Source organism: Alnus glutinosa, chromosome 6 (assembly GCF_958979055.1).
Source record: "Alnus glutinosa chromosome 6, dhAlnGlut1.1, whole genome shotgun sequence".
Taxonomy (NCBI): domain Eukaryota; kingdom Viridiplantae; phylum Streptophyta; class Magnoliopsida; order Fagales; family Betulaceae; genus Alnus; species Alnus glutinosa.
The window spans coordinates 16,323,764-16,338,048 of NC_084891.1; the positions used below are offsets into that span (position 1 = coordinate 16,323,764).

The 14,285-nt window shown below is 39.7% G+C and overlaps 1 protein-coding gene across 2 annotated transcripts in view; it reads left to right on the forward strand.

The window, feature by feature from the left end:
- LOC133870810 (endoribonuclease YBEY, chloroplastic) overlaps positions 1-11,520 on the forward strand; it is a 30,070-nt gene extending 18,550 nt beyond the window's left edge. Inside the window, exons 5-9 of one of the 2 annotated variants that reach the window (XM_062308037.1) lie at positions 1,878-1,949; positions 7,283-7,402; positions 7,491-7,541; positions 8,580-8,768; positions 11,056-11,520. In XM_062308037.1, the coding sequence (XP_062164021.1) occupies positions 1,878-1,949; positions 7,283-7,402; positions 7,491-7,541; positions 8,580-8,768; positions 11,056-11,223 (600 nt within the window). In that variant the 3' untranslated portion in view covers positions 11,224-11,520. The remainder of the gene's footprint in view (positions 1-1,877; positions 1,950-7,282; positions 7,403-7,490; positions 7,542-8,579; positions 8,769-11,055) is intronic. The other variant, XM_062308036.1, reaches the window with a different exon arrangement.
- Positions 11,521-14,285: the final 2,765 nt, after the last annotated feature.

Consider the following 14,285-nt stretch of genomic DNA (forward strand, 5'->3'; position numbering starts at 1 on the left):
CAGGATTGGGAGTTGGAGATGGTGATGTCCTTCTTTGAACAATTATACTCTACTCGGGTTCGGCATGGGGAGGTTGATAGGGCGGTGTGGATTCTTTCCAAGAGGAGGAATTTTGAAGTGAAAACCTTCTATAAAGCTTTAGCTTGTCACGAGGCGGTTTCTTTTCCTTGGAAGGGTATATGGCGTGTTAAAGCTCCGAAGCGGGTTGCGTTCTTTGTATGGACAGCAGCTTTAGGAAAGATTTTAACTCATGACAACCTTCGAAGGCGTGGCATTGTGGTGGTTGAGTGGTGTGTTATGTGTAAAAAGCATGGGGAATCCGTTAATCACCTTCTTCTCCATTGTGACGTGGCTCGGGTTGTTTGGAGTTTTTTTTATAGTTTGTTTGGGGTGGAGTGGGTTATGCCTAGTAGTGTCTTGGATTTATTAAGTACTTGGGGCACTTTGCTGGGTCGTGGTCCTGTTCACCGTATTTGGAAGCAGGTTCCTCTTTGTGTTTTGTGGGGCTTGTGGCGTGAGAGAAATTCTAAGCTTTTTGAGGATGTGGAGGTTCAGGTTGGGGCTCTTTGTAGAAATGTGCTTAATATGTTATATCTTTGGGTGTCGGCGTATAGCGTGAGTAGTATGCCGTACGCTGATTTTTTACTTTCTTGTTCGTTTCGGTCCTCTAATTAGGGGCTCCTTTGTATACTTCCTGTGTACTAGGGTTGCGCCCCTCTGCGCTTTTTAATGAATTTTTACTTATAAAAAAAAAATGTATATCTCACAGCACATAAGATTTGGGGCAATTTGATGAGGTGCTAAAATAAGTGATTTTTGGAGATTTGAGGTATCCATCAGATGGACTTCCATGAATATGTGCTTCTGGATATATAAACTTCATGGCTCTCCTTCTAGGCCCTTTCTGTAATTGTCCTACAGCCACAATCTTTTTACTGCTGTCTAATCCAATTACGTCCAAATATCTATTCCACTTGTGGAAGACCTCATTCAAATAGTTATATGCTTCAAGCGCCCTGTTGTGTTAGAACTAAGCAATTCAAATTCACTAGTGCATTGCTAAATAGCTTCATTGGATCCATTCTATGTTCTATCTCATATATAAACAGAAAACAATGTATATATGTATATGAGCTTCTCTAATAGCTGTATGTGAACTATTAGGATGAAGAGAGCAAATTAGTAAAGTCTTCTTTATCAGAATGTCAATGGAATCTTTGGAAGGTTGGTTCAAGATTATGTGAAAGGGAAGAACATAATTTAACGATTTAACAGATTAACAATAATTATATTCGCCCATGAACCATAATGTTGCAACTTAAACTGAGACTTATCCCCTGACGTTTGTACACTTTAAGGTTTTAACCATAAATGAGTCAGAAATCTTATTTCTTATAACATATGGTATGGATCTTCACTTGGAACATTACTTCTACCAAATTTTATTTGTATTATATAATCCTCTGGAAGGCATATGGATCGAATAAACAAGGTACTAACTGATTTCATTCAGTGCATTTATTTCCTGTAGAAAACAGAAGAGCACCAGAAGAGACATGTAGGTTATGCCCTTAAAAGGGATAGTACATAAATCATATATTTTGAAGAATCTATTCCCAAATATATATATGGTAAATTTTGACTTGGTCAATTCATATGGTTATTGACTCAATCTCTATTTCTTTTCTCTTTGGTAAATATGAATCAAGATCTGTGTTACTTATTCGCAGGAACCTTGTACAAAATGGAATGACATTTTGATCTTGCATATGCATTTGCAGTCTTAAAACTTTCTGTGTTTGGTTATCATTCAGCCTCATTTGTTGGTTTTTTTCCCATATCTTGCCACTTACAATCTGTCTTCTACTTGATTCCAGGGATTGCTTGTTTATGGTAGACAAGGTCGGGAAATATTTAGAAGAAATTTAGATCCAAATGTCTGCAGAGAGGTAATATTCTGTGTACTTTGATGGTAAATCTCATAGGTTATTTGTAATGATTGACAATTTCACGAGTGGTCTCTCTCTCTCTCTCTCTCTCTCTCTCTCTCTCTCTCTCTCTCTCTCTCTCTCTCTCTCTCTCTCTCTCTCTCTCTCTCTCTCTCTCTCTCTCTCTCTCTCTCTCTCTCTCTCGTTGGTGCGTGTAGGTGCATCCTGACATTCCTAACCCATGTGTTGGTATTTGAGGAACGGTGTCATCGTAGTTCTCCTTTTTGGGTATTTTGCTATGGGTTATTCGCGTACGTTCTTTGGCAAATCTAAGTTATTTGAACTTTCGGCCGCTGATGGTACTTCCGTATTATGTATCGTTGAGAGGACTAGGGGTGTTTCTTGAGCAATTTTGCTGGGTAAGGTGAGCATGGGATGATTGTTGGATAATGTGGAGGCTTTGTTACATGGGGAGGGGGAGGAATTTGTGAAATCCTCCAAAGTTGGGAGCTTAGTTTTAATAGCTCAAAGATGTACCAATCACCATGGCCAGTATCTAGCTCTTGTGGAATACGAAGGTGGCGATTGGAGAGCCTTCATTATCATACCAAAAAGACGCGAGGGGAAGGGCTGGAGAAGCTGCTGTCTTGACTTGCAAAAGGAACACTCCTTTCAATTGTCCCTGGGTGATGGTATTAGAGTTCTGTCTTCCCGTAGGCTTCTTGGTAGTCTTCCTTTGAGTGGAGTGGGTGGTAGCACATCGGCAATAGAGGTTTTGGCCCCAACAGAGGTTGTTAGAAAAAGGACGTATGCAAAGGTCCTGGAAGGCTTGGGACAGTCTTTGGTAGTTCCCAAAGCGCACAGGGGCAATGTGGTATTTCAGAGTTTGGAGAAAGGAGACGATGGGGGGGGCAACGACGGGGGGCGCCTAGGGTGGTGTCAAGGTACCGTAGGTTTCACGTCGAAACTGCCAGGTCTGAAGTTGCATGAGACATTTTGGGTGATATTGCGGAATTTCGTCCTAGCAAAGACATGTTGCTCTTTCTCAAAGTAGAAATCAAACGTTGTATTGTCAGGCTAGAGGTGGGCTAGGGCTATAGTGGGTTAGGGAGGTGTGTGGCTATGAGAAGTGTCAAAACATGGATCCAAAGCAGAAGCCCAACGAGAGGGCCCTTTCCAATCGGTCTGTTGCTTAGGTCCTCATGAAATGGTCCAACCCAAAGGGGTGTGTGTCATAGGCTGAGGCCTAGGTTGTGCTATTGAGCCTAGAGCTTTTGGTAAGGCTCGATCCAAGAGGTCAGGCGCGAGGGCCTCTTATTCGGGCTCGGGTGCTGGAGCGGGTCCAACATCTTCTCAACTCGTAGGCCATTCAAACTCGAGGCTTGCTCCAAATAGGAAGATCTAGGTTCTTTAACTGTAGGACTGGATGTGCTCATTCCAGCTCCTCATTTTGGGTTGGCTTGTTCTGTCAAGAAGCGAATTAAAGCCTTGTGCTTCAAGTTCTCAACCCATGTGATGCAATCAAATAGTAAAAGAACAAAGGAAAAGGGATAAAGGTTGCTTTGAGAGAGCCGTGATCTCCAATGGCTACGTCGAGGGAGCCATAACCTCCTAAGACACCAAAAAGGTTCTAGGTTTGTTAATATTCAACATGATATTTTATTTATTAGGATTACACTTATATAGAAGACATCTAGGTCATCAGACATAACCATTAGGTCTAGCCGTCATTATATCATGCAGGAAAATAACTAGGAAAGAAATAAACTAATGGTAAATACATTCCTTATTAGCTAAAACACTTAGGGAAATAATATATGGAGATTATACTCCTTATTCTATGCCAACTTGGGCTTTAGGATTGCCACGTGTGCTGCCACATAAGCCCTGGAAATCTGAACGTATTATCCCTCTCCCCTAACATCTTCCTTGTCCCCAAGGAAGAATTCTGGTTTTGCAAAAATCAGTCCCTGCCCTTCCAACCTTGGCTTCATCTCTTCTTCCTTCTTCTTCACATTCTGCTCCAGCATCTCCTTGTCAAGAACATTGCAAAGAACAACCTTTTGAAAATCCTCAAAAGCTGGAAAACTATAAGGCCAGCTTTGGACTTCATTCATCATCTGTATTTTAGCATCCTCCCATAGCCAAAACGGATAATCTCCGATAGGTGCAGAATTATGATAGATAAATATTGGGCCAGAAACCTTCTTCCATGGTTCACCAGCTCTGAATTTCGGCACCAGGTCTTGTCCAGCATAGTGAGCAGCCTTGCCAAAAAAAGTATGAACACCAGTAGCAATGAGCACGGCTTCTTCCATCTCTCCAAGTTTGCATGTCGAACCTAAATAAACACTATCACCAGGGCCTTTTGTCACTGGAAGGGACTCCCCTATAAGTGCAAACTGGGCAATTTTCAAGGGATTACCATCGAGAAGCCGAGCATTTGCAGGAAGGATCTCCCCAAGCTTAACCCTAATTATATCACCAGGAACAAGAATAGACGCATCCTACTTGTACTCTTCAACAGGAACATGTTGTCGTTCACTGGTTCTCCCTAAAAGAGCTGCATCCTTTAGCCCCAAAGAAAAGTGTTGCGGCAACAAGAGGTTTTGTAGAATCTTCGGCTTTCTTGTTTCTTGTTCGCATCTTTAACACCGCTTGGGGCTTTGGCATCAACCGGTCACTTTTTGTTGCCGGTGGGGTAGGTTGTATGGGTGGGGCTTGGCTTGCCGGAGAAGTGCGTGGTGGAGAAAAGCTTTCAATTCTTTTCCTGATCTCTTCCATCCGTTTGCTTGATTCGTTTTTCCACGCGAGAAATTTTGACCGCATCTTTTTTATCCTTGCTTGTTCTAATTCATTCCAGAAAAATTGGGAAGACATGGTGATGGTGTGGATCGGAGATTGTTGTAGAAAACAATCAACTTTGCTTTGATACCACTTGATGCAATCAAATAGTAAAAGAACAAAGGAAAATGGATAAATGCTACTTCGAGAGAGCCGTGACCTCCTAAGACACCAAAAAGGTTATATAGGTTTGTTAATATTCAGCATGAAATTTTATTGATTAGGGTTATACTTATATAGAAGATGGTTAGGTCATAAGACATAACCGTTAGGTCTAGTCGTCATTACATCATGCAAGAAAATAACTAGGAGGGAAATAAACTAATGGAAAATACATTCCTTATTAGCTAAAACACTTAGGGAAATAATATATGGAGATTATACTCCTTATTCTCTACCGACTTGGGCTTTAGGATTGCCACGTGTACTGCCACATAAGCCCCGGAAATCTGAACGTATCACCATGTCCAAATCTTTTGTTAAGTGGAGAGTTAGATCGGGCGAAGAGGGCGGACTTGAAGACTTGGGTGCAGTAGCGGTTTCGGGTTAACCTTCTGCTCAGCTTGTGGGTTTTCGCCAGCTTCATTGCTTCCTCCTGCAATCAATGCCACCAGTCATGGAGGAGATTGGGAGGGGAGTGAGGAGAATTGGGGGGTGTAGGGTCTGAGAGCCTTGTTGGTGGCCCTTTATTTGAGGAATCACTTGTAGTGGCCCAGTCATTGTGGCCAATGCTCATCGGAGACTCCGTTATTTGTTTAGATCCTACCGACGATGGCCTTGGAGCTGGATTTTTGGAGTTTAGGGCGCAGGTGGAAGGGCCTCTGGAAAGGGTGTTCAAACATACCATAAGCATCGTCAAAAGGAAGTGGTTGTTGTTCCTTGCTTTGGTGCGGCAGAGGTTGCGAGTGTTTATGAGGTTCTAGAGTGGGCTTTGGACATTAGAGAAGGTGAGAGGGTTTCCATTAATGGTTTAAATTTTGGGGCTATCCTTTTCTTTAGTAGTGAAGAGCTTGGGTGAGGGCAGCAATGTGGGTCAGGAGCTAGGGTGTGCGCGCAACCCTCTGGAAGGAATTGGCACTGGAACAAGCTTGTTTAGCTGTTGTGGGGATGAGGGGCCTTTGTCTTCTTTGGATTGGTGCTTTATTCTTTGGATGAGCCTGGGGATAGTGAGCCTTTAACTGTCCCTTGTTTTGGTTGACGACCAACTATACTTGAATCTTTTTTCTTCATATTGGGTGGTTCAGAAAGTGAAAGTGTCTTTGCCTCATTTTGGGGCTATTGTGTGAGGGGTTTGAGGATAAGTTAATGGCTTTATTCATTGAGATCGAATATCAGATTTTGGTATGATCTATGGTGTGGAGAGAGACTAGATTTTGAAGGCAATCCAGATTTGTTAAGTATTGCTTGCTGTAATGAGGCTTTGGTGACAGATTGTGTGCATTTTTTTTTATGATATTCTTCGATGGTATATTTCTTTTACCAGACCAGAGCATGATTAGGAGGTAGAGTTGGTCACTTTGTTCTTTAGTCTTTGGTACTCCTTTAGGTTGAGACGAGGTGGCCGGGATAAAATCTGTTGGATCCCTTTCAAAAGGTGGACCTTCAAGGTCAGATCTTTTTATCATGCACTCCCCCATCCCATTGCAGCTTCATTTCCTTTGAAGAGCATTTGGAAAAATAAGGCTCCATCGAGAGGCGTTTTTTGTGTGGATGACGGTGTTGGGGAAGATCTTAACTTTGGATAGCTTAAGAAAAAGGCACGTCATAGTGATGGATTGGTGTTGCATGTGCAATAAGAATGGGGAGACTATATATCATCATCTACTCCATTGTGAAATGGCTAGAGCTTTGTGGGTATTGATTTACCATCTTTTTGGATTATAATATGGTAGATTTGATTTGCTTTGTAGATTGTAGTAGCCTTAGGGTTTTCAACTCTCTTTTATACTTTTTGTGTACGAGGGTTTTGCCCTATTCTTTCAATAAAATTATTATTATTTATTTAAAAAAAAAATTTAAAAGTCATGACCCAAATGGTGGTGGGTTTGTTGGCTTGTTAGAGAGGTCAGTCTAGATGCCACTCTAATTTAAAAGCTTGGAGGTATTGTGCTTAATATGGTGTGTTTGGAAGATTTTGAAAGATCGGTGTTAAGTTTAAAGCTATTATGTTCAAATATCATATGTTTGGGTGGCGACTAACAACAGTTCTCGTTTTTCTTGTCGCTTAGAATTTTTGGATTTCTAGTATTTCTCTTTAATTGAGGTCTCTTTGATATACTTTCCGTGTACTTGGGATTCGCCCCTCTGCGCTTTTAAAAAGCACATCTCACCTATGATTTGAAAACGCAGATTTTTCTATGTTTTTAAATCGTAATTTTTAGAAACGCATTTTCAAACGATACACTTTCTACGATTTGGTTTAAAATTGCACTTTTTGTCTGCGAAATCATAATGCCAAACACTCTTATTCTCTATTGCTAAAACAAATATTTATGTTGTTTAAATTGCAGGCCTGTCTTTACTCTTGGGAGAATAAAGTTCCTCTCATAGCTTTCACCAAAGATCGATGCTTAACTTTATTTGATAACCCGCTAGTTGACTCACTGCACACTGTATACCATGAGCCAAAGGTGCCTTATAGACAACTTTTTATCTTATGTTATCGTTATCATGTTGAGGCTTCTTCATTTGTATAATTTACCAGAAAAATCTTGACAGGCAGAGATCATGCCATCAGTTGAGCATCTGTTGGCTGCAGTTGACATACAGGTATGCTCTTGGCAGGAATATAGTCTCTCTCTCTCTCTCTTTGTGATACTGAAGTCGTTGAAAAGTTAGGTACCTGATACATGGCATGGTACTGAAAATGGCTCAGACAATTAAGGTTGGACCATTGTGTTAAGATTTTGCTATTAATTGGCTGTTTTCTTCAGTGTGAATTCCGTGAAAGATGCTATCTTTTATTTTCATTGAAATCCTTTCAAGAGTTTATTCATGCACTTAATATTTTAAGTGCATCCCTTAATGTGCAAGTTATTTGCATTAAGATTTTCTTGTCAATGATAATCAAAATAAGAGCACTACCAGCAGCTTCTCTTAAACTTTTCTTCAATTTAGAGAATTAAACCACTTTTTTCCTCCTTATTTAAATGCATTGCACAATGTTTTCCCTTATCCTTTCTCTATATCATTTAAATATTGTTTCAAATAAATGTTAGAAGAATGAGAGAGGAAATATTAAGTACTTATCAAAAAAAAAAAGAGAGGAAATATTAAGTTTTTTATATTAAAATAATGTTAAGGGAACCACTTTTGCTTTCCTAGATGTAGCCTGTAAGGTACAACTTTTAGTTCCCTTAGTGTTTCCTTAGCTTATGGAACATCAAGAGAATCTGATTTAAGTGGTTTTTATGAGGTTAGGGAAGCTGCTGTTAGTGCTCTGGGTAGTGATGTAGGTTCTGCTCCAAATTTCTTGTGATTCAGACACTTTCTTTCGGGGAAAAACATAATGAAATGCCCCTCTTTGCATTTGCAATTGATTCACTTGGTCTCAAGCAAACAACCCAACCAAAACAATACACCTTTTCCTGTTGCCTGAGTTCTTGTTATTCCAAAAAAATCCAGTACTCTGGGAGCACCATGATCCTGACTCACATGAATGCGGCCTCATGTCTGATCCACATTTATGTGATTGAGAATCATGGCACTCCTGGTGTACCAAACTCATGGGGGAAAAAAAAAAGGGGGATACTTCTGGTGTACCGATTATTGTCTCCTTGTTATGACACAAATCTTTTGGATTCACAGAAATTGATTTTCTTAGACACTTCTGCGGGAGTGAGCACTACGCTGCGGCCATACTGGTCAGAAGCAACAAGAGATCGTGCCACTGTTGTTCAAGCTGTGCCAGACATGCTTGAAATTGTTCCCCTTGGGACCTCAAAAGGGAGTGGAGTGAAAATGCTGCTTGATCATTTGGGAAGCACTGCAAAAGAGGTATGGGCCATTATATATGTGATCCAATCTTGTGAAATTTCTATTCTCCACTACATTTTGACAATTAAAATGATTGGACTGGAAGGGGTGTTTAATCCTCTACTATAGTACTTTATTAGAGTATCCTACAGGCAAGGCTTGCCATGAGGCACATGTGATCAACATTAGACTCGCAATTCTTGATTGTGGTGGAGCTTTCCCCACTTGATCCTGCATTTTACATCATGAGGTGCAGCATAGATTTCATCAGACTGGAAAAAGCAGATAGTTGATATAATATTTAATAGTCCTACAAGCATAGTTCATTTGGATCTTTCCCCAAGTGAACTTTGGACGTTAACATTAGGGCTGTAAACTAACTCCCTCAGATCGGAAAACACCTTCCTCCTTCCTACCCAACTGGGGTCAGAATCTGATTTATTCAACCAAACCAAACCATGGGGGGTTATATACCGAATATAATGTGTTAGATGGTGGTTGGTTGGTTTGGATAGTTTGAATAAAGGCTCTCCAGACTCTCTCGTCCCGCTCTTTTCACAAAACCCTTAGCCTACTCTGCTTCGCTTGTGAGGGAGGGTGTTATGAGCCTAGATGTCTAGTTACCTTGAAGTCTCAGCAAGTTAGTGTAATCGTGACTCAGCTGTTTGTATTTCCTAAATTCTCAGTTCTATCAATTAGGCTCATAACAGAGGGAAGATGGATCCCATCCTCCCTCCCTCCTCTTCTGGTTCCTCTCCGGTCTAGGTTCTCTTAGCTTTTCTTCTTCGCTTGGGTCTTTTAGTTTTGGGGTTTTCTTTTGTTGGGGGTAGTTCTCAGTGGTTGGGTTTTCCGGCGCGCTCGCGCCCCGCTCGTGACCTCGCCGGCTTGTTCCGATCCTTGCCGATGTCGCCTTCTCTATGGTTGCCGCCGCGCCGTTGTGGGTGGCTGTTTTTGTTCATGCGCTTCTTGGGTTGTAGATCTACGGGTTTTGGGGCCTCCTCGCCGTCCACGTGCCTCTCCGGAGGACTCTTCGTCGTGGTCCGACTCTTCTCCGCCGTCGGCACTGCTGCGGGTGGTCACTACGCGCCGTTCCGGCACGCGTGGTCGTGGGTGTTTCTGTTTTTTGGGTGCTAGATCTGCGGCGTATGGGACCTCTCCTGCACACACGTGCCTCTCCGATGGCTTCTCCGGCAATTTCCGCTTCTTTAGGTGGTCCTTCTGGCTGGTTTCGCGCCGCTCCGGTTGCGCGTGTCTACATGCGCCGGTGGTGCACCAATGCGCGTGGCTCCACGCGCCACTGTTTTTTTTTTTTTTTTTTTTTTCCTCCTGTAGCTCTGGCTTTTCTTTGTATTTTGGGTTTGCTTTCTTGTATTTGGGGTATTGTTGTGTGGGTTTTGGGGGTATTGTTTGGGGGTTTTCTTGGGTTTGGGGGGTTTTCTTCTTTGGGGTTTTTTTTGTATGAGGGGGGGTTATTTTGTATCTTGGGTTTTATTGTATTATGGAGGGTTCTTTTGTATCTTGGGTGTTTCATGGGGGATTTCTTTTGAATCTTGGGTTTTATTGTATTATGGGGGATTACTTTGTATCTTGGGTGTTGGATGGGGGGTTCTATTGTGTTTTATTTTATTATGGGGGTTACTTTGTATCTTGGGTATTTGTTGGAGGGTTTCTATTGTATCTTGGGTTTCATGTGGGTTTTGGGTGTTGTGGGTATGTAGTTTCTTATGGGTTTTTCATGTGGGGTAGCTGAGTTGCTCCTGTGTATTTAGGGGCGCTTTATGCTTTTTTAATGAAATTTTTTTACTTATAAAAAAAAAATAAAGGCTCACTTGAGAATTCTTACTTCATTTCCATGGTTGCTTTGTTATATCGTACGTAGCACCCATGGCAACATCCTTGTCAAGATCGGCAGCCCTAAGATTGAGGCTGTCGAATCTTTTCATTTCGGAATTGAGTCACCATCAAGTTCTCTGAATTTGGCTTCGATTCCGTGGCCGTAGGCCATGTTGGGGCTTGAGTTTTTCCTTGAATTGTTGCCTTTGAGGGTGAGGGCGAGCTGTATTGGGCCAGTTTTGGTCAGAAACTCTTAACCTGACTTCCCACTAGACCCTCCGTTTGGAACTAAATATTTCTTTTGGCCATCGACCCACCTTGGATATTGACTGATTTTGGTCGGTTTTGGTGGGGCGGATTTGGTGGTGGTGTTATTTTTTATTTTTTTTTAACTGCTATAGTTAATATAAAAGTTTGATATATTTCCTTTAACTGCCATGTTCTAATCCTGACTGATTCTAATGAATTGTTCTAGGTAATGGCAATTGGTGATGGGGAAAATGACGTTGAGATGCTTGAGCTGGCTGCTTTAGGCATTGCTCTTAGTAATGGATCGGAGAAGACAAAAGCTGTTGCTAATGAAATTGGTGCCAGCAACGATGAAGACGGTGTTGCTGATGCCATCTACCGGTATGCATTCTGAGCTTCAGTTCAAGCAAGAAATCGTAATTTTTTTTTTTTTTATTTATTCTTCTGTCAAAAGAAACATTAAATGAGCTCACCTAAAGAGGCTAAAAGTTTTATCAATTTTTACTCATTGAATTATATTTAGGAAAGTTTCATATTTGGTGTTTCATGTGACCGATGTGGAATCATTCTATGTATCGTAAGGCATGTCAATTATATTCTATTGGTTTCTTTTTCTACATAGAATTAAGTCCTTTTGCTTTTCGTTATATAGCAAAAGCAAAAGCGATGAAAGATTGCTTTATGAAATAAAACACGATCTTTATCACAGTCAATGTACTTTTTTTCTTATGTTCATATTTATTCAAATTTCTAGATATGGCACCTCACTTATTCAAGAATTTGCATGAATAACTGATCCATTTAAAGCATAACTTAACTAATCTCAAATATCTTCTAATTACAGATTAAGCCTAATTGAAATTTGTTGTGGGGTAGTCTTTCTTCTTCTTTTTTTTTTTTTTTTTTTTTTTTTTTCCTCCTCCTATGATTTAGCCTACAGAATGCACTTAGACGTAGCAAAACGAGTACCTCTTAATATCGGGGGGACTCCAATTGCCTTGCGGAGGTTTGAGAAAAACTTTGTAAGCAAAGAACGAATATTTGTTGCTAAAAAACAAATAAAAAATAATAAAACAAAAAGGGCTTTGTAGATGATTTATTTTTTTATGATGATTATTTTTTTATTTTTTATTTTTTTTTTCTTATAAATCATTTTACTTTGTAAGCAAATAATGAATGTTTGTTGCTGGAAAACAAATAAAAAAGAATAAAATAAAAAGGGCTTTGTAGATGATCTATTTTTTTTTATTTTTTTATGATGGTGATATGATGATTATGTTTGTGTTTTTTTTTTTTTTTTTTTCTCCTTATAAATCATTTTGTAGCGTAATTGTATATGAAAAAAAAAAAAAAAAAAAAGAAGCCATGAACTCTATGAAATTAAAAAAAACAAAAACAAAAAAGGTCATAGTATGATTGTTTATGTTTCTTAAATAAAGAAAAAAAAATGTCCTTAAGAATATAAATTATATTTGTATTATAAGGGTGTTTTAGGAAACTTGATTATAATATGATTCCATTCACCAATGTATTGCACTGTACCAAACAAAAGAATACATATGCAATGTTCTATTCCACTGTTACAACCAAATAAAAGAATAGGAATAGTTATTCTATTCCACCTTCATCTATTCCCATGAATAGTTATTCCTTTTCCTAATGGAATAGACATTTCGCAAACCAAACGAGCCTTAAATAGCTTAATTTGTAATGAAAAGGCTTCTAGGAAACCCAAAAAAACAAAACAAAACGGGCCAAACAGCTATTATATGTACTCAACCAAAGCCTTCTAAGGAACTTTATATACATTGTTTGCCAACCAATATGAAGTTTTTTTTTTTTTTTTTTTTTTTTTTTTTTTTTTTTTTTCTAGCAAGATAGTCATAAAATGAAAAGAAAATAGAACTACAATAGAAGGGGTGAGGGACCTCAACAAACACCCCAATACAAGAAATTAAAACTAAAATTAAAACAGGAAATAGATCCAAAATGATCTTGTCCCACAAATCCTTGACCAGAAGGCCGTTGAGAGGGCTGCCTTGGTGGCGGTAAGTCATGCAGTCCAACGGTTAGACCGCTGAAAATAAATGTGCACTGATGAGTGTGTTGTGGTGGATGATGAAGATAACCTTTCTCACAGCCTTGGATAAAGGAGCAAGCTTCACGTCAACTCCGGACAAGAGAGAACCACTCCCATTTTATTGAGGAAGGAGGTGAGAATGGGCTCTCGGAGGCATGAGCTAGATTTGGAAAGCACCAGAGGGGGCGGCGCGTGGGCCTTCAAGAGATTGGAGCAATGCCATAGCAACCTTTGCAGTCTCCAACTTTCATAAAAAATAAACATTTTTGGACCCAAAGGGGGGGGGGGGGGGGGGGGGGGGCAACAATTGGGTTAAAACATAAAATGATTTCTCCAGTTCAAGAATAAATTTCATTCTTTTATAGCCTTCTGCTTAATTTGGCATAGCAATCCAACTTCCACTCAATCCAATCCTCCAATCCTTAATTGAAAAACTTGTGATGAAGACTTGGTGGAAGTAATTTAAGCATACATGGAAAGAATAATCAGTCCCTTGGCACGTGAAGATCCTCAATGCGAAAAACATATTTTGGGCGCTTGTGAGAAGCTGTGTCTTGCCTTCCCAACCAAGCCTACCATATGCCCGAGACCATTCGAATTCTCTTCAGCATCTTCCATTGCATCATCATCGTCCATAATTTGCAGCTCGGCGTCGTTGCCGTCAGCAGCGGCAGCACTAGTTGCAGAGGAGAGGGAGTTTTCAGAAGCAGGAGGTGAAGGGAATTGAGTTTTGGAGAGGAAGGTGGATGGAGGTGTAGATTTGCAATATTTTTCCTTGCTCTTCCTTTCTCTTTCTACAGCTTCTCGAATCCTAGTGGTCCAATTTACTGATTTACTAACCAGAGATGTTAAGTTGGGCATGTTTTGTAAATGATTTTGTAGTGAAATTTTTGTTTGAATAGTAATAAGAATTGATTGATGTGATATAAAATAGAAAAAAGTTTCAAATTTTTTAAAAGGAAAAAGTGAAAAAGTTATGTTTTTAATATATTTTTTTTGGTTAAATAGTAATAAAAAGTTATTGATGTGATATAAAAAGTAAGAATGTTTATAATTTGATTTTTTTTAGAAAATTTGGAATGGTTTGCCAAACAGTGTTGTTATCTTCCTAATTGGATGTAACTTGTAAGCCAGATTTGCTTCAAAAATGGCTTGTAAAAGTACAAAACCAAGGACAAAAAGACAGAGAAATCAAACGTGTGGTCAAACTTTAGGAATAATGCTAGAAGGAAGACTTTTGTTCATTCAAAAGTGATGCAGCTTTTAAAATTATCATTGGATTTGAAATGGATCAGTATTAGACTTTGAACAATTAGTAATTTTAAAAGCCACGCCACATTTGGGGGGACAAAAATTACTACAAACATTTATATAAG